Consider the following 25999-nt stretch of genomic DNA (forward strand, 5'->3'; position numbering starts at 1 on the left):
GCCGTGAAATGGACAGGCTGAAATGAAAAAGACAGGCTGCAAAAAAGCGCCGCCACCGGCGGACCTAATACCAGTCCCTTCTCTAGAGCGGTGGGAGGCTATACTGGCCAGCTCATACCCATTGACGCAAGTTCGGGCTACTGAGTGGGCTCATAAGGCCGCAGAGAGCAACGGACTTGGGGCCATCTAAGTGTAGCGCCCACAAATCGCTCATTGCTGACAATAAATGTTTTCCAATCCAAAGTCCACGGCCTGCGGCACGCTAGCTGACTTCCCCTATTATTCCCACTTATTGTGAATAAAGTTTTATCAGCAGCCCAAGGACGTTTTCTACCAGTGGTAGACGAATTTTCAACCACTTCCAGAGGGCAACAGTTTGTGGCCTGCATCGGTGGACCAGATTAGGATTAGGGAGACCATGAAAGAGGAGGAAAAGAATAGAAAATTTTTCCTCTTCCACGCGGGACGCTGAAGTCGCGACCCACTATACTAGAGAGAGAAAAAGATATCCACTGGAGCCAACTCGTACAGCAGTCTTGCTCGCGCAGCTCGCGCCGCTTGCGGGCATGCTTGCGGGCTCGTGGCAGGTGGCGCTACCGGTCATGTTCGAACCGAAAGCTGAAAGTCCTGGCTGGACGCAGGAGGCGAGGCGCCAAGCGCCTCATCTTCTAGTGTTCAAAATGGCGGATGACCAAGTGAGTATTGAGCTCTGGCTTTATACGTTAAAACTTCATTGTTGCTGCAGTTAGCTGATTGCCGTGTTTGGACCGATGTATGGAAGTTCAGCTGTCAGTGCACAGTCTAGTATTTATTGGAGAAGTCTCGGGTCATGTCGTGTAACATTTAGAGATCACGTCACTATTCCAAGACCGCAAAACGCCGTTGCGTTTTCTTTGCGTAGCGAGTTAATAGAGGGCCAGTCATGAAACGCTCACTTGTGGTAATCTTGCAGCGATTGAACTTTGTTGCAGATATTGAATGACGAGTTTGTATATTGCGCCCAGGGCACTGAGAACCCTGGAAGCTTTAATTTGGTGTGCATTGAGTAAACGTTGAACCTGTCCAACTCGCAATTTCTGCAAGTTGGTGCGAGTGCTCTCTTAAGTTCAAAACATATTGTTGTTTCATTAATTACTACCGTAGTTTAAACTTTAGTCCAGGCACCAGCTTCACTTGTGTGTCATTGCACTTAGACACTTGTGCTTAACGCTTGAGAAACCTTCTTATCCCAGACCGACGTCCTGGAATGCGAAGGGTGCTCATTGCGTTCGTTTTGGGGGACTGACTGACGCATATTAAATAAACTTAGTAATGTGAACCTGGTGTCGTTAAATTTTCGAATGTGCATTACAGGAGCTGGCGCGGGTGGAAGCTCTGTGCCAGCAACTTTATGAAGGCGGCGACGCGGCAGAGCGCGCCCAGGCGGAATCTCAACTCTCCGAGTTCTGCTGTGGCACGTCTCCGGATTGCCTTCAGCGATGCAGGCTCCTCCTGGACCGTTCACAGGTATTGAGCATTGGATTGATGGCAAAGTTCTCTGACTTCGAAGTGGTGTTTTTACAAGCTCTGTTCCCAGCACAGTGCTTTGCATATTGCGTCTTTTGAATTAGCGTGCGAGTTTTACTTTGTGCGAGGTCGCCCCTGGACATTGCTATGTTCCTAGTCGTTTGAGTTCTCGTTTGAGTTTCCTTTTTCTTCGTGAGCATATACGTCTATGTCCTGCGGCTGTGTTCAAAGAGACACCCGTTGCTTTCAGGTGGTGCACTGTTTTCTTCAAAAACTGCCAAAAACTATTTGCATCATAGTAATTTAACGGCTTGTTTTTCACGATTTCGTCAAGTAGTTTGCTTTACGTACACTGTATGGAATGCCAAAGAAATTCAAAACCTCAAGCGCCTTCCCGACCCTTTTTGCAGTGCTATGCAGCAGCACCGGTTTGAGGGGGCGACTGCTGCACTACTGGAAAACAGTGTGCAGTGACTGCGTGTTGCTCTTTATGTCACTGAGTTTAGTAAGAACGAGAGGGAGAACACGGCTACACAGTATGAAACAGAACTGAATAAGGGTTGAGTGGGAGCCTCAGTTCGCTAGCTGAGCTAACACTTCGACAAGGGGATTTCTCTTCGTTTCGCATATCACACCTCATTTGTTTCACATATCAAACGTTTCACGTGTTTCATGTATTTGATCAAGCAGGCTAAATTTAATTTGCTTTTTGGTTGCTGTTTACATCCTTCTATTTTTGTGGTTTACTGTTGCTTATCAGCTCATTAGAGGCTGTGGGTGAGTTGAGCTCATAAACTTCCTGTTTTGAATTGCTGTAGGGACCTTATCTCAATAGCAATAGTGCAGGCTAATGGGAGAGTTAGTATGACATTATAGCTTAAAGAAGTGATGTGTCTCTCGTGTTCAATAGACTTGCGCTGCCCGGGGGGGGGGGGGGGGGGGGGGGGGGCACGAAAACTGTGCTAAAAAGCGCCCTCTAGGCATCTGCTGGGTAGTACAAATACCGGGCGTCTGCACCCGAATGCATGCAGCCAGTATGGATCCGCCCCTTTAATTTGTGATATGTATGAATTACAAAGAACCTAAGGCGCTTAAAATGCTGTCACGGTTGTTGTCACAATGTGAAAAAGACAATAAATAAACCAATGTCAGGCATTATACGACGTGCAGAAATCTGAGACGAAGTATCAGCGCGCTGCCAGTCGCTATAGCCCGGCGGGTGTCACTCGAATTCTTGGAGCTCTTTGAAAGCTTTACATGCAACTATAAGCTCGAGCACGCGAATCCACAAAACCGCAACAGGGATGGGCAGTGCAAATAACCCTTCTGAGGCACAGACTTTCCAATAGGCATCTTGCGTGGGTCGTGCATGGGCCGTGCATGGGCCGCTGGGTAATACGTTCAATGCGTGCTTGTCCCTGAATTTGTAAATTGATCCTACACTGGTTTTTACTTTTTACACACCGTTTAGCTGATAAATCACACTCGTAAGGTTAGAAAATACAGAGTCCGCATACTAAAAAGTCACACCGAAAGCTGAAGCTGGGCCTGCAGAAACATTTGAATTTTGCGGCGGCAGGAGTCTCGGTGTTCTTCGTTAGGCTCAGACATCAGTGAAGGCTGCCAATCTCCTTTAACTTATGTGCTTGCAGCTCTCGAGCCAGAGATTTTGCCTGTTGGCGCAGTGAGGACATCGCACATTAGAAGCGCACTGTCAGCTCAGGAACGCGCATTGTATGATCATCGGAATGTTATTGCTGGTGGCTTAGTGATTATAAATATGCACCAAATGCCGTCTATGGCTGTTTCCTCTTTAAAGTGAATGGCCGTTTTCATTGAGATAGCAAACATTTTAAGGGAACTCTAGTTTGGCATCCTCACCATTCGTTGCTTGACGTAAGTGCAATTTTTATGCTTGTGCACTTGCTGAAAGCAGTAGCATAATGGACGGCTTCTCTCGGGATCATAAACACGCGCACATAGATGGCTGTACTCTATATATTTCAGCATGAGCCGGTGGAGCAGCCAGCCATGCGGCCAGCGTAGGGCTAAAGAAGTTTCTCATGAACTAGAGTATGCATGCACCTGATTGCCCATACCAATCACATCGTAGCCCCGTTTCGTGCGGCTATGAAAGAGAGCAGTAGAGTCGAACAATGAAATTGTTAACTTGGCTGTAGCACCTGACGACGGAAGCGGCAATATAGTGGTGGTGACGATGTTTCAAGACGGAGATGTACACGGCAAGATCAATGCCGCATGCTCTGAACATTTCGCCGGAAGGCAGCCGCAGCGATTTTTTTTAATGTTAGGCTAATGCCGGTTCACAATGATGTCCATGATACATGACGAGTCTTTTCACGCTCACCAAGGGGCAGAAAGAAGTGCGAGTCGACATAGAAAGCCTGTGAGATACGTGCTGCAGCATAGGCAGAGCTGCTGTTGTACTACTTAATCAGGTTTTTTATTGGCCGCTATGAGGCGGCGCCACCCTATTCAAAACTCCAGTGCAAGGCTCCTGTATGTGGGCGTGGGACCTTCAGTGGTTGAATCTGGAATTACTCAGTAGAGATTCTAGAAAAAGGCAGCGCACCAGCACAAACACAAGGAAGGAAGGAACAAGACGCAGCGCTCTGTCTTGTCTCTTCCCCCATCATGTTTGTGCTGGTGCGCTGCCTTTTCCTAGAATGTCATACCAACTCGCACATCAGTCTGTGCTATTGTAGTAGAGAACGTCTGAAGCTCATTCGAGGGTAGCTAACAATGCTAAGAACAAGGGCCAGTTGGTTGATCATATTTGGAGACCTTGGGTAGCTAGCAGTGCGTAAGTCTCCAAATATAATTCAAGGTTGCTAGGCATGTGAAAAGTAACGGCATTTCTATTATTTGAAGTTAAATATAAAAGCATTTAAGGAACAATTTTATTGCTTGGACAATTACCCTTAAAATTGTGCTCATAATAAATTACCTCGTTTGTTTTGTAGTACAATAGAACCCCTTTACGATAGTAAAGTCACTGAGACCAGTAAAGGTCTTTACTATATCTGGGACTTTACTATATCAGTTGTTGGTGATGACATGGTCCTGAAGATGCTGTCTGGTAATTAAATGGCTACTAACTGAACACGTCTTGTTGCTTAAAAAAGCGCTCTAAAATACCTTCCATCTCTCTCATTGTCTCTTCGTGCCCTTTTTTTCAATTATAAGATTTTTGCTCACATCTTGTGGAAGTACCTCATCAGCATGAGGGCAGTGTGGCTGCGAATACAACAGTTTGATTTCATGTGAAAACCAAAGCCTTGCATCAACATGGCATTATCTTCTGTTGTTTCTGTCTTTTGAAAGGCAGTAGGTGCGAAATGTACGCAGCAATGAAGTGCTGCAAAGCCGCAGACTGCACGCATCCAGTTCTTGCCACCTCTGCCTCGTGCACAGTGGTTCAAATGTTTGGCCGTTTCTCTACTGTACTTTCTGAATGGACCGCGCCACCTTCTTTCTATTTTTGTTGAGAGCTTTATTTTTTCCTGTGGCCTGCATGCTTTCTCATGCATCCAAGGCCTATGTAAAGTTGGCATGTCCTGAGTGCTGCTAAGTCTGGTGGTAAAGATTTTTTAATTTTTTTTCAGAAAAAAAAAAAAAGAAATTGCTTCGTGATCCTAGGTATTATGTGTGCGGTGATGTAATTTCATGGGAAGTCGTCGCCGCGGCCAGACGCACTTCGCTGTCACCGATGTTCCAAAAATGTTTTTAGTAAAGTGGGAAAAATGTATAGTCGTAAATGGAAGATCAGCCGGGTCTTTACTCCATCCGAGTTTTTACTATGTCCGAGTTTACTGTAGCTGGGGTTTACTGTAGTAATATGAATTGTCGTCGGCTACGTAAGTCATGCCAGGCATTTCTGATAGCCTGTGTCGCTTTGGGATGTTAAACCCCACAAACCAATCCATAAGTCATGCAAAGCTGGGATTCTTGAGGTATCACTAAGTTCTTTCTGTGTATGTGCTTTTCTTCAAGCTAGACTCCAGTTTTAGAACCATCTTTGTCACTTGGAAAAGACCGTTCTGAAGCTCAAGTTTCACATCTTTTTGTGTCACTGCAGTAAGCAGTAGTTCATATAGACATTATTGATATGTGATGGGAAAAGCTGCATATGGTTAGGGCTTAATTTATCTATTCAGGCTGCTCTATTATGTTACGCATAGAATATATTATTTTCTAACGGTAATACTAATTTCTATTCATGCCAACAAGTATGGAAAGGAGCTGAGGGAAAAACCACAAAGCTTGACAGGCCCTCAACCTCTAGTACAAAGATATTGGCAAGCTGGGTTTTTTTCCACAGACACAATCATTTCTTGGCATGGCACAAGAAAAATTTTATTGAAAGTTACATACTTAGCCGCAGTACGATGCAGGCAGGGTGACTGCTATTTTGATCAATTTTTCTTTGATGCTCTGCTGAGTTGTTGATATACTTGAATCATTTGTAAAAATTGTATTAAGAATCACTACTTGGAGTTGCAAACTGTATTAATTTGGCTAAATTGTGCAGCATTGCCTAAAAAATTTGTCTTCTGTGCAGGAGGGCAGAATACTTTGGTTTTATGAAATTATTTTTCAATATGTTGTGATGTGCTATTAATCTCAATTTTTTCTTACACTGCTTAGGCAGTTTAGTGTGCGGTGTATAGGTCCGCTGAAACATACTGAGACGCATAAGCATACCAATATGCATCTGTCAAACCATGCCTTCATTGGACTCGGTTAAAGTCAGAAAATTATGTCAAAACCTAATGTAGTGGTCATAATGCATGAGAGGATATTTAGCAGTGCTTTCCTGAAGGGTCAGTTCTCTTTTTTGCACCCTTTTGGATGACTTTTGCACATTTTTTTTTATGTTCATTTTCATTTTCCTTGACTTATTTTTGCCCCTAACGTCTAATTTGCAGTTCACTATCAGTTAGGTTATTATATTTGTATTGTTCTGGGCATCAGCTGCTTTGTACTCAAGTTTTAAGTTGAAAAGAAGAAAGACCAAAAGAATTTCTTTTTTTTTTTCTATACTTACTGCTTTCAACATCTACCGAGCCGGTTACATCAAAACATAACTTGACTTGAGCCAAAGGGATTTAGTGGAGTATGGTCAGCGAAGATATCTGAAATGAAGTGCTTTCTTACTGATGGTGTAAGATTGCTCACTCATCATTGGTAGGATTTTAGTTTAGTTAAACCGAGTAGGATGTGCGAATGCTTGTGTGCACTGATGCAAGTTGATGGAGACGACAATGGGCAATACACAGCAAGAGTATGTGTTGCAGTCTGCGTGCGGGGTGGTCGGCTGTGACGACAGCTACCTTATTCTTTTCTCGCTTCCCATGAGAAATTCCTGGGTTCAGATCTGCTCCACGTTTCGATGGAGGCGAAACGAAGTGGCGTCTGTGTGCTGTGCGATGTCAGCGCACGTTAAAGATCCCCAGGTGGTCGAAATTACTCCGCAGCCCTCCACTACGGCTCCCCTTTCTCTCTTTCCACTTTCACTCCCACCTTCTTCCCTTCCCTTACGGTGCGGTTCAGGTGTCCACATAGTAAGCGTGACAGATACTGCGCCTTTCCCTTCCTGTGAACCAATTATTATTATCTGCTCCACGCCAACATTTTTAAAAACTTTTTCGGTTGAGCTCAGCATATGCAAATCACAACACTCTTGGTTGGGTTTGATTGTGTGAAGTATCTTTCGCACTAATATTACCTGATGTTTAACCTGTTAGACTGAGGACTGTTTGAATTACCTGCACCAGGATGCATGCTCTGCGTTGTCACGATCTGGCGACTCAATCAGGAGTCAGGCACAGCCAAGATTGCTGCTCAGCTCTGGTGTCTTTATGACTGCTTTTGCACTAAAACATGTGCACTCTCCAGTTTTCTTGCATGGTAATTGAAAGGCTGGCTGTTTTACACTTGAGGCTTACCATTGCGGTGTGTCTCATGTTTGAGTGTGTGTAGGACAGAGGGCACTGCTTACATTTCTTTGTTTCAATGCTTTGATTTTTTGGGTTATAAGACACTGAATAAGACTTGCTATGAAGATTTGAAAAAGTTGGATTTAACCGCTTCATATGCACAATGCAACATCACTGCATTGTTTGTTTGACAGGCTAGACTATCTGGAATTGTGCGAGACAAGAAAGCAAAATGGGCTCGATACTGCTACTCATTTGACACAAGATCTGCATGTGATGTTGGCGAGTTTTTAATACACATTAGTTATACGAAACCGTGTGACTTTCACTCTAATTTTTTGCTTTTCAGATTTTCCATTGATGATGCAGCATGTTAATAGAAGCCAGCTATTTTTAAGAGGCTAACATTTATTATTCAGGCCTGGGCAGCGTAGAAGAGATGCCCTTTTTAATCATATGATTTTCATGATGGACTCGAATGTAAATTCCTGCTTAACTTTGAAAGTCGGCTTCTCTGCACAGTGGAAACTCTTTCACCATCAGGGCTGGGCAAGATACTTCGAAAAAATATCTGCAATACTGATACTCGATACTCAGAAAAATTGTATTTCCGATGCCAATACAAGATACAAGATCAAAAACGAGTTTCAATACAGATACTCGGTACTGTATCGTCGATACGTCGATACACCACTGAAATCCTAACATAATAAAAGTGCTAATGCAATTAATGGCATTTAGGACAGAACTTCACATTGAATTGATGCCATGGTTACAGTTAAGTGATTGCTTCCACAAGCTGCCGAAATATTTCTTTGAAATAATGCTCTTCATGTGAACCGACCTGTGAGCACTTGGCTATACATACAAATACAAAGGTGCAACCTGAGTGCTTTTGGAGAACTTTGCATTATATTGCCATTAGTGCAATAACAAACTTTTGAAGCTCTGCATATTGTTAAAAGCTAGAATGAAAACAAGAAAAATAAAATGGCTGAACCTTACTTAGTCCGGAAAGAGCGCGATGTGGGCGTGCTAAAAGCGACGCAAATGAGAAAAGCCTCTCTACATACGCACACGAGCACACCGCAGTGTTGTATTAGATGAAGATGCCTTTTATCAACGTGTAAGAGTGAACCATAGCTGCGTTTACTCAAGCATCGTGGAGGTAGTTATAAAACTCGAGGTTCACTAGCGTCGCTGGAGAACTACGGCTGGTTGTAGATAAAAGATAGATGTATCTTTTTTAATGAAAGTGGCTAATATGGTGTCAATTCGCATATTTCAAAAATAGTTTTTTTTTTTTAAGATAAATTTGTATTCACAAATTTTATTCAAGGTTCGCTCAAACGTTTTTTGCAAAAACATTGTTTGACAACACATTCCAATTGTTATTCCAACTGTGGTGGAAAATTGCATTCACAGCTTTCATGTTGTGTACTTCATAAAATTTTGGACATAATATTTTTTCCAGAAAAAAACGTCTGGTGGAAGCCTGTTCCCTGTGCAGTTAGAAAGGGGGGATTTGTTTTCCGTCAAACGCCGTAACTACAAGAACATGGTTAGCCAACTGCATCGTGGTGGACTGAGGCCTTGTATTCTTGCGACAAGCAGAGCCAGCATGCGGAGCCCAGAGGTTTTGGGTTGTGCATATGTTACTGCGTCCGACAGAACACTGAGGGCACTGAGGGCAAGAGGGTGGCAAGAGTGGGTACAGCAGTGTGCGTGATCCCTACTGTGTGTTCGCCTTGCGTTTTCGCTTTCTTGATATCTCTCTGTGTGTCTGTTAAAGGCTTAGCAGCTTCTTGGAACGCACTCGGTGCTCAAAAGTAAAGCACCTCGTGAGCACCTACTTACCATTGCCTCCTTCAGTTTTAAAGAAAGGGAATCTGGAAATGTAGTTGACGCTGAGGGGCCGGGACATTTGTAGAGAACTCAGGTGGGGGGTACTACAAGTCGAGCTGTCTCAGGACCTGTACTACCGTCTGAGCGAGCGCCTGCAACCCAAAGTCTCAAAGCGGTTTTATTATTTGAAGTTTTCTTTAATACCGGGTATCTTCAAACTACACGATACTTTAAAAATGTATTTTCGATACCGATACCCCGATACTTTCATTTTCCGCCCATGATACCTAATACCAATACACAAAATGTATCTAATGGGCTGTTCACTATGCTAGTCAAGCCTGCTTGGGAGCAGAAATTGGGTGTGGTGCTGGAGATGTCGATTATTATAATAATGCCGCGCCAATTTCCTGCGCACCTCTGCCTAGTTTTGCTTTCACAATTAAAGGATTAAGGATGGCTCTGCCAAGCCAATGCTTCGCAGGTGCCATGTACCCTAACAGCATTGCAGTTGCGAAGAAGTGCTGTCCTCCGAGATCATTCACGACTAAATCTTGAATCAGAAGAGTGCCGCACCCAACTTCTGCCCCTACGATAGGCCGTGTTGCAATGGTAAAGGGGTTCCTGGAGCGAGGGTTAATTCGCTTTGCTTTCGAGGCACATGCGCTACCTGGTTGTTAACTGCAAGTTTTGACATTTTCCCTCTTGTACCTAAAGTAGCTTTTGTGTCGTCTTTTTTGTTTTCTTTCAGAGTTCATATGCACAGCTTTTGGCAGCCACCACTTTGAGCAAGCTAGTGTCCAAAAATCCAGGATCTCTCAGTTTGCAGCAGCGATTAGAAATGCGTAAGTGACATTAGAGTGCAGCTTCACATGTATATCATCAGGTTAGCTCTGCGCTGTGTTTGGTGCTCTGTAGCCTCAGGCTGTGCCATTAACCCCTGACTACTACTCCTACTTTGCAGGAAATTACATCCTATCCTACCTTTGGCAAAGACCAAAAGGCGCCTCTTATGTGACCCAGGCTTTGGTGCAGCTCTTTGCCCGGCTCACCAAGTTGGGATGGTTTGATTCGGACAAGGAAGATTTTGTGTTTCGCAGTGTCATCCGCCAGGTGCAGTCGTTCTTGCAGGGCTCTGTTGAATACTGCATGGTTGGAGTCCAGTTGCTGTCACAGTTAACATGCGAGATGAACCATGTAACCGAGGTAAGTTCTGTTAAACGAAATGGTGGACCTTTTTCTTCTGGAAAGGTCTAAAGAAAAAAAACTATTCGTGGAATAGCGTGAACTAGAAAAAAAGACAGAAGAGTAGACACGGAAAGAGTGGCACAACGTGCAGGTTGGGTTCTCCGCCGACCGAAAGGTTGGAAAAGTGTGCGCTGCAGTGCATAAAAAACTGGAGACAGCCTCGTCCAAAAAGGACAGTCGTCGTTGCACTGTATCATGCTCAGATAAGTTCATGGACTACAAAAAGGCGTCGTTTACAGGGTTCCTTTGGCATGCGGAAAGATATATTATGGTCAAACCGGCAGGTGCATCAATATCGGACTGAAAGAGCATAAAAATTCACTTGCTGTGAAGGAATTCCCCTCTTCTAACCTCGTGCTGCACTGCCGTGATTGCAATGATCTTAAAGATGAACCTTGCCTGCCTGATTTGCATAATACAACAATCCAATACTAGAGCAACAACCAAATAGGCAGGAAGATTTTTGAAGCTTGCTGTATAGCTAAGAACCAGGACACGTGTGACGAAATTGTCTGTTATGCTACAGGATAATGAGATAGCCTTCATTGATAAGTGCCGTTCTTTTCAGCATAATCCTATACTCCGTTTCGTACATCAGGTGCAACGCAGCGAAAGCTACGCAAGTAGTCCGCAAGAAAAAAAAAAAGAGGCGTATCACTACGCGCTCGTTTTGTAGCAGAGTGGTTCCTGCGGAAATGGGCTCTACGGCATACACGTTTGCAATAACTTGCTTCGCATGCCAAAGAACCATTTTCTCAAAAAGAGATGCACAGCGCGAAGGGCACAGCCAGCGCTATCTTGTGGCATAGCTGGCAAGGTTGTGGGGCAGCGGAAACTCGACACGAACGAAAAAGACATAAAAAGCATACAAATTCACTGGATCCGATCCTTTCTTCCCAAAAAAAGGTGCTCTTTATGAAGTTGATAAAAAATGTAAGATGTAATAAGCTTGCACACAAAATAACTATTATTTCCTCTCGTCAAGAGCAGGCACTATTTTTAATCGCGGATGCAGAGAGCGCAAACAAGAGCTGTAGCTTTGGCAGTGTTGCACTTGATGTATGAAACGGAGTATAGATGTTTTTTTTTTTTTTTTTTTTTTTTTTTTTTTTTTAGTTTTGCACATATTGCACCTTTTTTCCATATATAGTTCATGTGTCTTCAAATAAACCTACAGTTGTTAGAAAGTTGTCTTACCTGTACTTACCTATGGGGCTGAAACGTGGAGGCTAACAAAGAGGGTTCTACTTAAGTTGAGGACAATGCAGAGGGCTATGGAAAGAAAAATGGTAAGGATCACGTTAAGAGATAGGAAACGTGCAGAGTGGGTCATAGAAATAACTCAAGTCACTGACATTCTAGTGGAAATCAAGAAGAAGAAATGGGCATGGGCAGGACATGTAGCGCGAAGAAAGAATAACCGATGGTCGCTGAGGGTAACAAACTGGATTCCAAGGGAAGGAAAGCGTAGCAGGGGGCGGCAGAAAGTTAGGTGGGTGGATGAGGCTGGGAAGTTCGCAGGGGTCAAGTGGATGCAGCTGGCACAGGACTGGGTTAATTGGAGAAACATGGGAGAGGCCTTCGCTGTGCAGTGGGTATAGTCAGGCTGCTGCTGCTGCTGATGATGATGATAATGTTAGAAAGCGCCCGTGTCGTCTACTCTTTCTTCTGTACTTTGTCTAGTTCGTGCTATTCCGCGAAATGAACTATTTTCAACTCTCCCAATACAGCATACTGTAAAAAAAACTGCAGCTTGCCAAAATGATCTTTTTTAAATGTTTGCTTTTCAGGCAGAAGCTAATCGAAGTCTCACCAAGCAACGCAAAATTGCCTCATCATTTCGAGACAGTCAACTTTATGACATTTTTCAGTTGGCCTGCGATTTACTACGTAGAGCACTTGAATCATGGAAGTCTCAAATGACATATAATGATGATACACAGGTGTGTATGTTTGACTTCAGGAATTGAGGATTGTTGGCTAATGTCTGGTGCTACTTTGCAGCAGCAACTGATGAGCCAGCTGCTGAGATTGGCACACCATTGCCTCAGCTTTGACTTCATTGGCACAAGCCCGGATGAGTCTTCAGATGACCTTTGCACAGTACAGATTCCAACTGGCTGGCGGCCAGCCTTTCTTGATTACAATACTCTGCAGCTGTTCTTTGATTTGTTCCATTCACTGCCGGGAACCTTAAGCCCACTGGTGCTTACCTGCCTGGTCCAAATTGCATCAGTGCGTCGCTCACTGTTCAACAATGCGGAGCGGGCCAAGTTTCTGTCACAGCTGGTCACTGGTGTCAAGCATATTCTTGAGAATCCCCAGGTGGGTGCTGAAGGGAGTTCTGTGCAGTCACTTCGTTGCATCTAACATGGGGGAATTTGGATGTTTCAGAGCCTCTCGGATCCGAACAGCTACCATGAATTCTGCAGGCTTCTTGCTAGGCTGAAGTCTAACTACCAGCTTGGGGAGCTAGTCAAAGTGGAAACATATCCTGAAACTATTTCGCTCATTGCCAAGTTCACTGTGACAAGTCTCCAGGTGAGAACGTTATAAGAGAAGAGTGAGTAGCAAACATTGAAAGACTGTTGCATCTTTTTCCTTCATACCATACAAAACAATGTGATGCCGTATGTACGAAGGCTATGTGTAATGTAGATGACATTTGCTATGCCAGAACTGTTGACGCATTTGCTCCTATGTGTCTTGGGCATGTCTTACCTTAGTGTACATACTTATATAGCTTACATTACTGGCCTTCTAGTGAGATGTCAGGAACACAGTGCAGGTTTTCCATGTCAGCTGTCTTGTTTGCAGTACTGATTCTGTGTATAAAGAGCAGTAGTGCCCTTACTTTAATTCCGCTCTGAAGACACGTAAAACTGCTGTGCAGATGTGGCAATTCGCTCCAAACAGCGTCCACTACCTGCTAAGCCTGTGGCAACGCATGGTGGCGTCGGTGCCGTATGTCAAAGCGTCAGAGCCTCACTTGCTGGATGCCTACACACCGGAAGTGACACGAGCCTACATCACATCACGTCTAGACTCTGTCAGCCAAGTTATGAGGTAAATCTTGAATAGACTTTTGTAATATGTAATATGTAGAATGAGCATGTGCCACCATCTTACTTTTACTCTAGTGCTGCTTTATATCGAGTGACCAAGTTGCATACTTATGGACTAGCTGAATAGGTAGCGTGGAACAGAACATTAAATGGAGGTAAATGAAAGATGTTTTTGCAATCTGATTGGCATTAGTGCCTGGTATGTTGAAAATTCGGGGATGTAATAAGTTTTTGTGTGTACAACATAAAATTGAAATGCAGTCGCCGACCGATTTTTCGGACTCCAATAATTTGGACTTGCACAATATTTCGGACCTCATTTAGGATCTGTTATGCGCTCCGTAGGAACGTGTACATTACCATGACTGATATTTCAGACTCAGTGGTGTCAAAAATTTTGACTTTTCCGGACCAAATTTGCCGCTAGCAATATTGTGCAGATCATTTTTTGGCCAATGGCTTGCTTTTTTCAGCATGACATAGACACGAGGGGGCATCGTTGTCGCCTGTGAAAACCTTGGCTCTCTGTCAATCGTTGCCATTTGAGGCAGTAGCAATAAGGGAATGCTCGGCTTTGTCATTGCGGTAGCCTACAAAGAGTGTGCAACTGGGCTGAAAATTGAACATAGCACCATCTGGCGTGGCTCGCTCCGATGCCACTGGTACTGCCAGTGGGGAAAATGTGTGTGTGTGTGTGCTTGGGGGTGGGGATCGGTGCATGCACGGAGGCTCTCATCCCGCTTGCTTTTTTTTTCCGCAAATTTAATCTCATGGCATGCGCTACGAACGTTAACTATTGAGGCTGAATGTTATTGCTTTGCACGGTGCTTGCATTCATTCGCGGCATGAGCATGACCTGCAGTGCTGCGTCACAGTTGTCAAGTGACATGGACATGATGAAAGCATGACTCGCCTGGATAGTCTAACTGTAGTGGTTATAGCTTAGTGCGATCCGCATCTGCGGGGCATTACTGTGCATGCGATGACCATTTTGAGCGAGTTTCATTCCTCCCGGCGGCAAGCACGGCACCAACCAGTGCGCGCGCTATACCGTCACGGCCACCATATTGGAGCACGCGAGCACGTCCGCACTGGTGGCATGCAGGTGCAGATCACAGTAGCGGATCGTGCATGCTGTAACTCCATATTACAGGCATATAAACGATACACGGGAAGTGATGAAGTTCATGATTTTTAAAGCTGAATTTTCTCAGGAAAGCACTTTTTTTTTCAACTTCACGGATCTTTCGGACTGTTCGATTATTCATACCATTTCCCGGGTTCTGCAGAGTCCTAAAAATCAGTTGGTGGCTGTTCTCACCCAGGAACGACATGCCTGCTAAATCAATCATTCACACATCACTACGCTTTGATCTCTGAACATCGCTCTGTTGTGTTGTTTTTTATGCCACTTTTATGTTTATTCACTCATTAGGGCTGTTATTGTTGAGAGGCAGTTTATTGAATAAAGTCTGTCACATGCCTGATTTCTCAGAAAGAAAGAAAAATATGTACTGGCTGCAGCCACAATTGGTAAGAATTGTCAGGAGGCCTCTTTGTAGATGTGCTGAACTTCCTCTCTCGCAGCCATCGCTTTCAAATTTAAAGGGACACTCTACTGCTGGAGACTATTATAAAAATATTGGCACATTCTGGTTGACTTACTACTTGGTGGCAGTGTCGTGGGGAGAACTCTGGGTTTAAACAGGAAATTATATTTTAAAGTAATCAAAAAAGTCTGGTTTTAGCAGATGGTGATGCCACACTGTGTCATTTCATTGCTGCTAAATGGCATTTACAGCGTCTGAAGTGAATATACTGCATTTTACGACTAGAATAATGTGTTCAAAACAGCAAATCACTGAACCAGAGATGCTGCCATCAGCAGTGCTTCTACTGGCAGGAAAGGTTGTTGATATCTGCGGTAAATGTCACTGGCTTTACTTAGTTTATTTATTTATTCATTTCATTCTATTTAAAGCTGTTTTAGTATTCTCAGTTACAGTTTGAACAAAATCTGTGTATCTTAGTTAATGACATGTTCTGAAGCGACTTAGGTGGCACTGCAGTTGTTGTGTTCATAGAGCTGCACAGAGTTACTATACCAACTATATGTCATGTCCATGACGTCAGTGTTTGCAGGTGCGGACTGCCATTCAGAACAGAAGACGACCATATGAAAAAATTAAGTTTTAAATCGTTCCGCCATGTTTCTCAACTCAACAGCCGGGTATTCGTCAATTTGGAGATGGAGCTTTCGAATGAAGCAATAAAAAAAAAAATTGTTGAAAAAGTACTTTTCCTTTAAGTATTTTTTTATCAATGAAGAACTTTTAAAATGAACTGAAAAATTACCTGAAGTATAATGTGTGGAGTGATAACTGAGAGGACTTCAAACAATTGCCTTCATGATCTTTTGTCGTGGAGCTTTACCTCATGGTTGTAGTTAGGAATTAATATGTTTAAAGTTCACTGCAGTAGACTTGTCAATATGTCAGCATCTTGGTAATGCCAGGGCTGGCATGCTTAACTGGAGTGAAGAGCGCCAATACCTCTGCATCCGTTTGCATTCACATACAATAATTTATTGGTTTACTGTGCATAGTTACTGCGTAGACCTAATTGGTAAGTGCTGTGCGTAATTGCGCATACTTGCTTGAGTCAGTCCTTTTCTGCACTTGGTGGACATTAGTGTACAGGCAGGGGTATTGCTGACTTCCAGTGAGTAACTATTTTCCTGGTAAGAATGTTGTGTGCAGATACTTGTGAAACACCTGGTTTGTTCAGCTTCAGCTTTTTTTTTTTTGTTTTGCACTGTTTTGAGCTTTTTCTATTGCGGCATGAAGAATAATCTGTTTACTCTTCTCCCATGCCCTCTGCAACTTAAGACTTGATTTTTTTGGCTGGGTAAAGGAAATGTCTTACACATGGGCTGGGGTGCCCTCTATGGCATGAGACTTTGGAATGTAGGTGCTCGGAGGGGTACTTAGGTACTGTGGTAAAGCTGTCACTTTCATTTCTTTGTACTGCAGGAATGAAAAGGTGGGGAGTTTTTATTTCTCTTACTCCAACTTACTTTTAGTTCGTCAGTTGACATACTGATGTCTCTGCTGCTTTCTTCTTTTTGTTGCCTGGTGCAGGGAAGGCTTAGAAGACCCTTTAGATGACATGGGTATGGTGCAGCAGCAGCTGGACCAGTTGTCCACGATCGGCCGCTGCGAGTATGAGAAGACATGTGCCCTCCTAGTGCAGCTCCTTGACCAGTCTGCACAGGCATACAGGGAAGCTGGCACCCAGGGCGCAGCCGCCCTTGACCTGGCCATTCTGGAAGGTGGGTTTAGTTTATCGATCGGCTCTGAAATAGTCATTTAGCAGGGAAAAGTGCTTAGGCTAGTTTTCTAGGAATTACCATAAAAACCCATGTATAATACAAACCTGCATATAATACGAGGTGTAATTTCGAGATAGCGAAAACAGGAAAAAAAAAAATTTGATTTGCGTGTAATGCGAGTGAGGAAAGGTCAACAAAAATATTTATTTGCACTACATTTCGCGAGGCGTACGCCGTTTGTGTCTCATCCACCGCCGCCCCGCGTCGGGCGTCAAGTAGTGCTGCTACACACCTTCATGTACCAGTGCAGGTTTGCTCCTCTTCTCACGCCACCAAGCTTTATTGGCAAATTTCATGCACCGTGAGGAGAAAAGTAGCTCACGTTCTCCCTGGAAATTGCAGAAACCATAAGGTCTGCTGGTTGTTCTAAAACTAGTAGGCTGCTTCCAGTTTGGAAGCGGGATAGCAACGCACGAGCTGCCGGCCATCATCGAGCTGCCGGCCACGCTCGAGCCTGTTCGCGTCTAGCACCAGGTGCAGGTGCGCGGCGTGTGAGCCCAGGAAGTGCTCTTGTATTCAGAGGTTTCACGATCATCGTCATCAAGAGTAGTATTGTCTGTTGAGTGTCCCTTCCTAGAGACATCTTTCTCTATTCTCTAGATTCTAGAGGCTAGAATTTCTTCGGTACCTCTAAACATGTTCGGTATCCTGCATTTCTTGAAAGTGCGACCGACGCGCTTCTTCCGTGATTCGGCTGTAGGGCATGGCTAGCATGGCTACTGAAACCCGTGAGATACCCGTGCAATGGGCTGAGGGATCTTTTCTTCATCCCTATATCGTGAGAGGTGCGATCAATCTCCTTTCGTGTGCGTCGTGGGCACCGTGGTCGCGAGTATTGCAGAGTCAGCGTGGTTAAACCAAAACCATCGAAATAGTCAGCCGACGCCATCTCTACACAGCGCCTCCTCTCACTGGAAGCCTAATGCTGATAGCACTGATTCATAATGAGGCAGGAATTGCGAATTTAGGGTGAAATTTGTTTGGTTCCGCATATACAGTAGAATCTCGATAAACGGAAATCGGTTAAACGGAACTACCGCTTAAACAGAACAAACGCCTCGCGATTGGTTGGTTTTGTATTAAGCCAATGTAAAAAAAATCTCGTTAATCGGAACTCAAATTTTGCGACCACCGCGTTAACGGAACCGAAAAACTCGAAACCGCAACTAGTTGGACAAGCGCAGTGCCATCGCGGTACGCATCAATGCTCCCCTCCTTCTCCTCCCCGCGTCACCACTCCGGTTTCCGTCTCCGGCGGTTTCCGGTTTGTTCGTACACTGCCCTCCGCATCGCTCGCTCGCGTTCACGGCGGTTGTGTTCAGTTAGGCCTAAGCCCTAGAGCCCTAGAGCTTTTGTTCGGTCCGATGGCAGCGCAAAAACGACCGCACAATGCACTTGCGTTGGAAAGGAATATGGAGATCATCAACGACTTCGAGAGTGGTGGCTTCACGAAGAGTTGGAAGAGTTTCTTCCAACGAGAAGAAGGTTCGGAAGTGTTTCTGCACAGCCTGTCAAGTATGGGTGATTCCATTAACAAAAAACAGCTGCGAGAGCTCAAACAAGCAAATATAAAATCCTCACTAGCCGATAAGTGGTAATTCCCACTCTTTTGACATTTTTTTTTTTAATTTCAGTACTAGTACTACTGGAACAAAAATTCACTGCTTATTTTTCTCTAATAAAGTTTGTTCTCGTGGTGTACCATTCTCCTTACTACCTAGATTTCGCATATTGAGATCCGCTGAGACTGCCAACTGCGCACGCGCGCGCCAGCCGCGTAGGGTTCACGCGGAAGCGGATTGCGCAATGCTGAACCTATTCTCTCTTTAAACGAAACTCCTGATGAACGGAACATATTTTCCCGGTCCCTTGAGGTTCCGTTTATCGAGATTCTACTGTAATATGAGGCGGAAATCTGACATTAAAATTAGAAAAAAACTACGTATCATACTTGAGGCTTTTACGATTTTTAATTCCAAAACAGTACAATACTAGTACTGTAATTACAAGAATATAATGCAGAATCCCGCAGGGGGCATCTGTTAAAGCAGATGTTTGTGTGTACTGTACGACACCATGGACCCCCGAGCACCCATGCTTAGCAGTGTGTGGCATCGCCGTATCCAGGGAAAAGGGGATCTGGTGGTTAAGCTGATGCTGAGTATTGAAACCTTTAAGGCCCATTGGCGTAGGCGACACCACTTTGGCCCACGCTTCCTGTAGATGGCACCTCCGAGCTGACCCGACTGGGGGAAACAGGTCTTTTGCTATCCTACTGTACATCTTTTACTTTACTATCTTCAGGGTTACAACTGCAGTGTCCCCTTCTATTCTCTTGGTTTTTCCTCCTTCTAGGTGGTGAGTGTTAACCTTGTGGGACCATACCACTCTGAATTCTTCCATATTTGGTTATAGTTGTAGCATAAGCTGGCGTGGGCAGGACTTAGTTTTTAAGTTCCTGACGGCCAAGACTAGTTTCACATTTTGTAATTGCAAAGACTCTCGAAACGCCTTAGGACAAGGCTACAGAAAAAAAAAAAAAAAAAAAAAAAAGAAATGGTGACCTTTTCTTTGAGCGCTGTACAATCATCAATACGAAGAACTGGCAACGATCACACCCTTTGCAGAACTGTCTGCGGAGTAATATCAGATGACGAAATACTTGACTGAAGAGGAACTGTTAGAAGGGATGAAAGAACAAAATGTCACAAATGTCTATGGGATCAGATTCAGGCGAGATAAGGAAATCCAAACCAAACATATCGTCCTTACCTCTGCGTCAAGCATACTACTTGTGCAGTGGAAGTAGGCTGTACCAAACTCTGGCCATACATATTCAACCAACTCGCACCCTTGCTACAACTGTGAAATATGGACACGACTCTCAGAGATGCCGCGGTCAACTATGTGCCAAGTGCGCTTCCCATGAACATCCTACTGACACCTGTGAAGTCAAACAACACTTGTGTGCAAACTGTGAAGGCAACCATCCAACTTACAGGTGTGAATCTCTACTTCTCGCATGCGGAGCTGAAGGTAAAATCAGGTTTAGAAATGACCTCGAACGGGAGGCGTGCTGCCACCACAGCTGTGCGCTTTGCACTGGCTGCTGTTTGCGGCACGGGTCCTGTTGCAACTAGGTGTATCTATTGTGCATGTTGTCGTCGTCTTTAACAGTGCTTTCTGTTCGTATGACATGGCTCAAGCTCAGTTCAGTTGCAGGAATTTTTTCATGATCATGTCCATCCTGGAAAAGTCATGTGAAAGTCCCCGAGAGTATAACTTATGGAGAATCACGGAAGTGACTTTCACTTACACAAAAGCCTTCCTACTCCGTCGTTACGCAGTAGGGCTTTGCATCACAATGGGCTTGGTGCCTGCCCAGGGGCAGCGCTGTCTGCGCCCTTGTTGGAGCACCACTCTCAAAACAGGCTGTGCGGACCTCAAGGTCAGCTGGCCTCAAGGCCTCTCCTCACTTGGGGAGCCCTAGCTTAAATGCTCTTGTGCATTGCACGGACATCCAGTGCATCTGAGGATGCTATGGGCACATAAAACCAAGGCAGTCCCATGCTGTCAACATTGGAGAAATGGCGGGATTCCTTGAACTGGCAAAAAACAAAGGCAAGGCCTGAATCATAGAGCCTGACACGAACACCTAGCTCTAAACGTTTAACAGATAGTAAATAATGGCATTAGTAATACATTGAAATTGTCGGGGATGCCTAAATAATATAGGTAACATAAAAGATATATTAGTTATGCACTCACCTGTTGTCTTAGGTTTGCAGGAAACGAACCTAGGTCCCAAGCTCATGAATATACTGAAGTCTTCCGCTGTGACAGATAGCAGGCTAGTAAGCTCTCTGGTGGAGGTGCAATCATAGTACAAAGTGGAGTTACAACTCGTGAACTCTGCCTTAAAACTAAATTAATACTTTGTTCAAATCAGTTACACTATGTTGTGTATATCTGGAGCCACAGTTCAGAGTTTCCATACATGATTTAGAAGAGCTTTTAAACCAGTTACCAGAATCATTCTTGGTAGTTGGAGATGTTAGTGCCCATTCCTACTACTGGGGAAGTGAGAAAATTGATTCTAGAGGCCAAATTATTAAGGATTTTATATAGTTTTATTTTTTTTGTAATACTCTTTGTTTACTGAACATTGGTAAGCCTACCTACTGCCGAGTTGTGTTGTTTTCCTAATTCCTAAATTCCAGATAGTTATTTTTCTGACGAAGGAGTTGATTGTACACCACAATACTTGAAATAAATGACGTGCCTGCAACCTAACCTTCTAGCCATGGCACACAATTAAAGGAAACTATGGGCTGATGCTGCACGTACGTGGTCACCCTGCCACGGAGTAAGAATGGTCATGTCTATACTCTGTTTCATACATCAGGTGCAACGCAGTGAAAGCTACTAGTACAGAAGGAAAAAAAAGGAGGCATATTACTACGCGCTCATTTCGTGGCCGAGTGGTTTCTGCGGAAACGGGCTCTATTCTGAGCAGACACGTTTACAATAAGTTGCTTCGTGTGCCTGGACAACTCGCAGTGCGGGTATTATAGAAAAAATCTGCTCCGAAGAGGCAGTCGAGGTTGCTGCGTTGCGCAGTGCGGAGGGCACCGCTGGCAGGGTTGCAGAGCAGCGAAAACGCGACATGAACGAAAACGACAAACAAAACATACAAATTTCCCGAATCCGATCTTTTCTTCCTAAAAAAGGTGCCTTTTATGGAGTTGATTGCAAATGTAAGATGTATTAAGCTTGCTGACAAAGCAATTATTTCCTCTCGTTAAGAGCAGGCACTATTTTTAATCGCGGATGCGGGGAGCGCAAACAAGAGCTCTAGCTTTGGCAGTGTTGCACTTGATGTATTAAACGGAGTATAGGGACTCTTCTGTGGTTTGGAGGTGCTTTGATGCCTCTCCTAGATGCTGCCTTGACTGAAAGAGGGGTGACGACTGTGCGTGATACTTCTCCATTTTGGCTGTGCTTTGATCGAGTGCTGAGAGCACGTTACTTAGAAACCAGCGTACATGGCTGCATTGTAGTGAAGCATGTACTCTCTTCCACAGGCGTGCGCTAAGCTGTACTAGAGTGGTTTCTTGCGCTGGGAGCACTGGAGTTAAGACATATGAAGCACCAGCACTGCTTTGCAGCTCCATTGTGCCATCGTTAGTTGGGCTTGTGAAAAATCGGGGCCAAGCATTCCCGCATAGCTCCACAGATGTTCAAATTAACTGCCATAGTGCAGGCTGGCACTTCAAATTGTCATTTATATCACAAATTACGGCACCGCAGAAATTCTTTTAATTATCCGTGATTTTGAATCTGTTAACGGAGTTCGTATTGAGATTTTACTGTTTTTATTGAGTGTTGTGTCCTGGCCAAAATTCTGTGAAGACATCAGTTGTAAGCTGTTTTGTATTTTTGTCATGTTTGGGCTAAAATATTGACTTGATGATTATATTTGGTAATGTGAATTATTGGCACATGGAACATGCAGTACCAAATGGCTGCGGCACTTAATAGTGGCTTTGGTGCTGGTAAAGTAAACTAGAATAGACAGTATCGTGCAGGACTTTCCATATGTTCCCTGCAACATCACCAATTGCGGCCATCTTTCAAAGTAGTCTGATCGCGGTTTCATTAAGAGTGGATTAACTTGTCGTTTGAATAGGTGCTTTCTAACACTATTGCGTTAGAGGACCTGTTACTCATGAAATTCAGTGTCGGCGTCACTGTTGTGAGTGAAAAATCACTGGGATGGTGCTGGCAGGTAGAAGCTGGCAGCTGGCATGGCTGATTCTTTGATAGCTTTTGCAACTTAACGATACTGCATGATATCAGAAAGTTAAGCTGCCAACTCAAGTTTGTTATTTGAGATGGGCAGGTGGAATAAGGACCAACCTTCCAGTGCTCTTGGATGTCAAGTCAGCCACGCTATGCCATAGACACGTAGGCACGTTCATATGATTTGGTTAAAGCGAGGTTTTATATGTAGGGTGGTTGCCTACACTATCGTGTCATACCCTTAAAGGTGGAGCTTAAGTGTCCTCTGTAATTTTTTTTCACGCAAAGCACTGTTGGAGAACTCTCTACATAATTGACAGGGGTGGAAGCGCTGCTCCATTTGCTCCATTCCGCTCCAAACTGCTTTTGCTGCTCTATTCTGCACCAAAATGCAATATTGCGCCAAAGCTGCTCCAAACTGGCTGCCTCGATGTTCTGCCGTCAAATTTAGCAGAACACGGGAACAGTGTCACAGCACAAAGGGCAAAGATATGGCTCATCTTTCCCCTGGGCTTAGTGCAGCAGATAAAATTTTTGTTAGGGAGGGGAGAGTGGTGGTATAATAAATATTTGCTCGCAAGTAAATTTAGTATTAGCCACAGGTGACTGAAGGGAATTAATTGAACAAAAAACGGCACTGTGCGTGTGACATAGCATTTCTCAGCCTTTTGAATTGCCGGTGGGGACAGAGGCGAGAGCAGCAAGCGAAGCACGTAGCGCTAACTACTGTGAGCCGTTAGGAAACTTGTACGACTACAAAAACTCTGAGTTATTTTAATGGTTCTGCTGTGAGAACAGGCAGGCATTTCACCATCGAGCTTCTTTGTCAGTGACAAGCTTGTCAGGCCTATGGCAGATAAAATCACACTTGAAGCGTTATGGGTTGTCATGCCAAAGGTGTCAAACACTACAGGAAGCTTCTCAATAGTGTTTGAAAGCCATACAGAACCTACCTCCAAGATGTTAAAAATGATTCCCTAGCATTGCTCAAGCAAAGAATGATAGAACTATTGGCAGATGGCAGTGAAATAAATATTCTGAAGGATGAAAAAGCTACCCTTCAGAGCCATCTATATTTCTTGAAGGCACTACTGACCAGTGCTCAGGAATTTATCAGCACAGGCTGATCAGAAAGGACAGCACAAAGTTGAGAACAGAAATATCGTGCTCATTAATCTGAGCTCCAAATTTGTGGCGCTGCTTGAGTGCATCAAATTGGTAGACCCGACATTTGAACCTATAAAGTAAAAAAAAAAGGCAAATTTTTTAGGTCGCACTATGTGTTCAGTTATAAAGTGCACCAGCAAGCATTCCTTTTGCTGCTAGTCTGTTTCAAGCTGTTGGCTGTTTGTCTCTTCAAAGATGAGTGCGAAGTTGGAAAGGCACTCAACTTGCATAAAAAGAAATCAGATTGGATATTTAGTATTTCAGAAAGAGAAAACTGCAATTATTAGAGCCGTTTGACCATGAAAACTTGCTCCAAAACATAATTCATACGCTCCAAAACTCTCCTTTATTTGCTCCAAGGCTGCTCCAAAGTGAGTTCATTACTGCTCCCAAAGCTGCTCCAAAATGCTCGAGCCTGCTTCTACCCCTGAATTGAAAAGAAATGTCTTGATGTTTGGTGCACGAGGCATGGGGTGCAGTGCAAGTTGTCAATTCTATTTGCTGACTCAACCTCATAGCAACATGTTCAGGGGGGGCGACAGCAGTGCTGCCACTTTGTTTGCCACAAGCGCCCCATGTGCAGTCTCTCCTGTGTGCTGCACTGTCTCTTCTAGTACACCGTAGCAGGGGGCAGCATGTTTGACAGTAGCTTTCGTGCCGACAGAATGTGCCACAACCCACCGCTCTTGTTTTGCATCATTCCTTCCTCCTCTGCTTTCCTCCTCCCCTTGCTCTTTTCGTTGCTGTTTTACCATCCACCTTTGTGCTCCTCCTCTTGGGCTTGTGTAGCCTTCTCCTTCTCTTTTGTCCTTTCCTTCGCTTCTTTCTAATTTCATCCTATGCTTTTCTCCTGGTTTTACTTTATTGATCAAACCATAATTGCCTCTAATTCTGAATTTGGGAATGGGTGCCCAAAAGCTGTACTCTAAATGTTCCTAATTGCAGTCAATGCAAAAATAGTATTTGTTTCAAGGAGACAAATTTTTCATTCAGTTAATATAAATTTGTGAAGTTCTACCTGCAGCCGAATGTTGAGGTTCTTTCTAGATGACCCATGTGTTTGGTAAAAGTTAAAAAATCTCTGGTATATTGAGAACTGTAGTTCCATTTGGTAGGTATGTTCACTCTCTTGTTCCTAGCTTTAACCCTTTGAGTGTTTTTACCGTACATGTACAATGGTGGTTTTCCTCTCTGTGAATATAAACAGAACTGATTCCTAACTGCAGCGTGTGGCCCAGTCTGCTGTAACACCCTTTCTTTCGTGGTTTATGTTTTGCCACGTGATCGCAACGGAGGCCCACGAAACTTGAGGCGTTTGGATAAACAGAACTGATTCCTAGCTGCAGCGTGTCGCCTGGCCTGCGGCAAGGGTCTTGCCTCGTTTCGGCTCCCGAGTTTACAGTGTCGAGCAATGTTGACACCAAAATACGATTCCTAATATTGTTTTACATCTTTTCTTCGACTTTACTCATTTTGTACTTTCAAAATCCGCAATAAAGTAATTGACCATCTGGGAAAGTTTTTTTGTCTTTTAAGTCGACCTTCAAAGGGTTAATAAGTTTCTCTAAAATTACATGCAACAAAAATGAAGTTCAGATCAGATTGAAGTGTTAAATTTTTTCCTTTTAGCTCAGCATTCCTTCCTCTTGTGAGTGTACAGCTGCCCAAACTTTTAAGTGGCGTGCGTAACGGCCGCATTTTAAGTAGTCCTGCGCCTTGGAGCGGATAAAACTTACCGGAAGTCAAGATTAAGCGAGAGCTTGGTGGGCCTTTGCTCACACTCTGACTTTTTGCAGGTTGTCTCCTCTGTAACTCTAAGAATCGCAGGAAATGCGGCTGCCACGCACGCAAAAAATCTGGGTGGCTATACGTATTGAGGAATACATATAGTACACATTCTATATAACAATACTATGAGGGACAAAAGTTCAGCCCATGGCTTCGTTATTAGCTGGTGTCTGGGGAGCAGACTTGTGAAAGTGAAAATCAGACTCGCGTGCTGTGATGCGAATTAG

The 25999-nt window shown here is 44.1% G+C and overlaps 1 protein-coding gene across 3 annotated transcripts in view; it reads left to right on the plus strand.

Moving 5' to 3' along the window:
* The first annotated feature begins 538 nt into the window (after positions 1–538).
* Ranbp16 (Ran-binding protein 16) overlaps positions 539–25999 on the plus strand; it is a 65512-nt gene continuing 40051 nt past the window's right edge. Inside the window, exons 1-9 of one of the 3 annotated variants that reach the window (XM_084590938.1) lie at positions 539–695; positions 1354–1506; positions 10063–10156; positions 10276–10517; positions 12350–12502; positions 12564–12884; positions 12954–13100; positions 13453–13625; positions 16765–16955. In XM_084590938.1, coding sequence (XP_084447064.1) covers positions 567–695; positions 1354–1506; positions 10063–10156; positions 10276–10517; positions 12350–12502; positions 12564–12884; positions 12954–13100; positions 13453–13625; positions 16765–16955 — 1603 coding nt within the window. In that variant the 5' untranslated portion in view covers positions 539–566. Of the gene's footprint in view, positions 696–907; positions 941–1353; positions 1507–10062; positions 10157–10275; positions 10518–12349; positions 12503–12563; positions 12885–12953; positions 13101–13452; positions 13626–16764; positions 16956–25999 lie in introns of those variants that run through there. The other 2 variants (XM_084590939.1, XM_084590940.1) reach the window with 2 other exon arrangements.

Source organism: Amblyomma maculatum, chromosome 1 (assembly GCF_055883805.1).
Source record: "Amblyomma maculatum isolate TAMU_Amacu chromosome 1, ASM5588380v1, whole genome shotgun sequence".
Lineage (NCBI taxonomy): Eukaryota > Metazoa > Arthropoda > Arachnida > Ixodida > Ixodidae > Amblyomma > Amblyomma maculatum.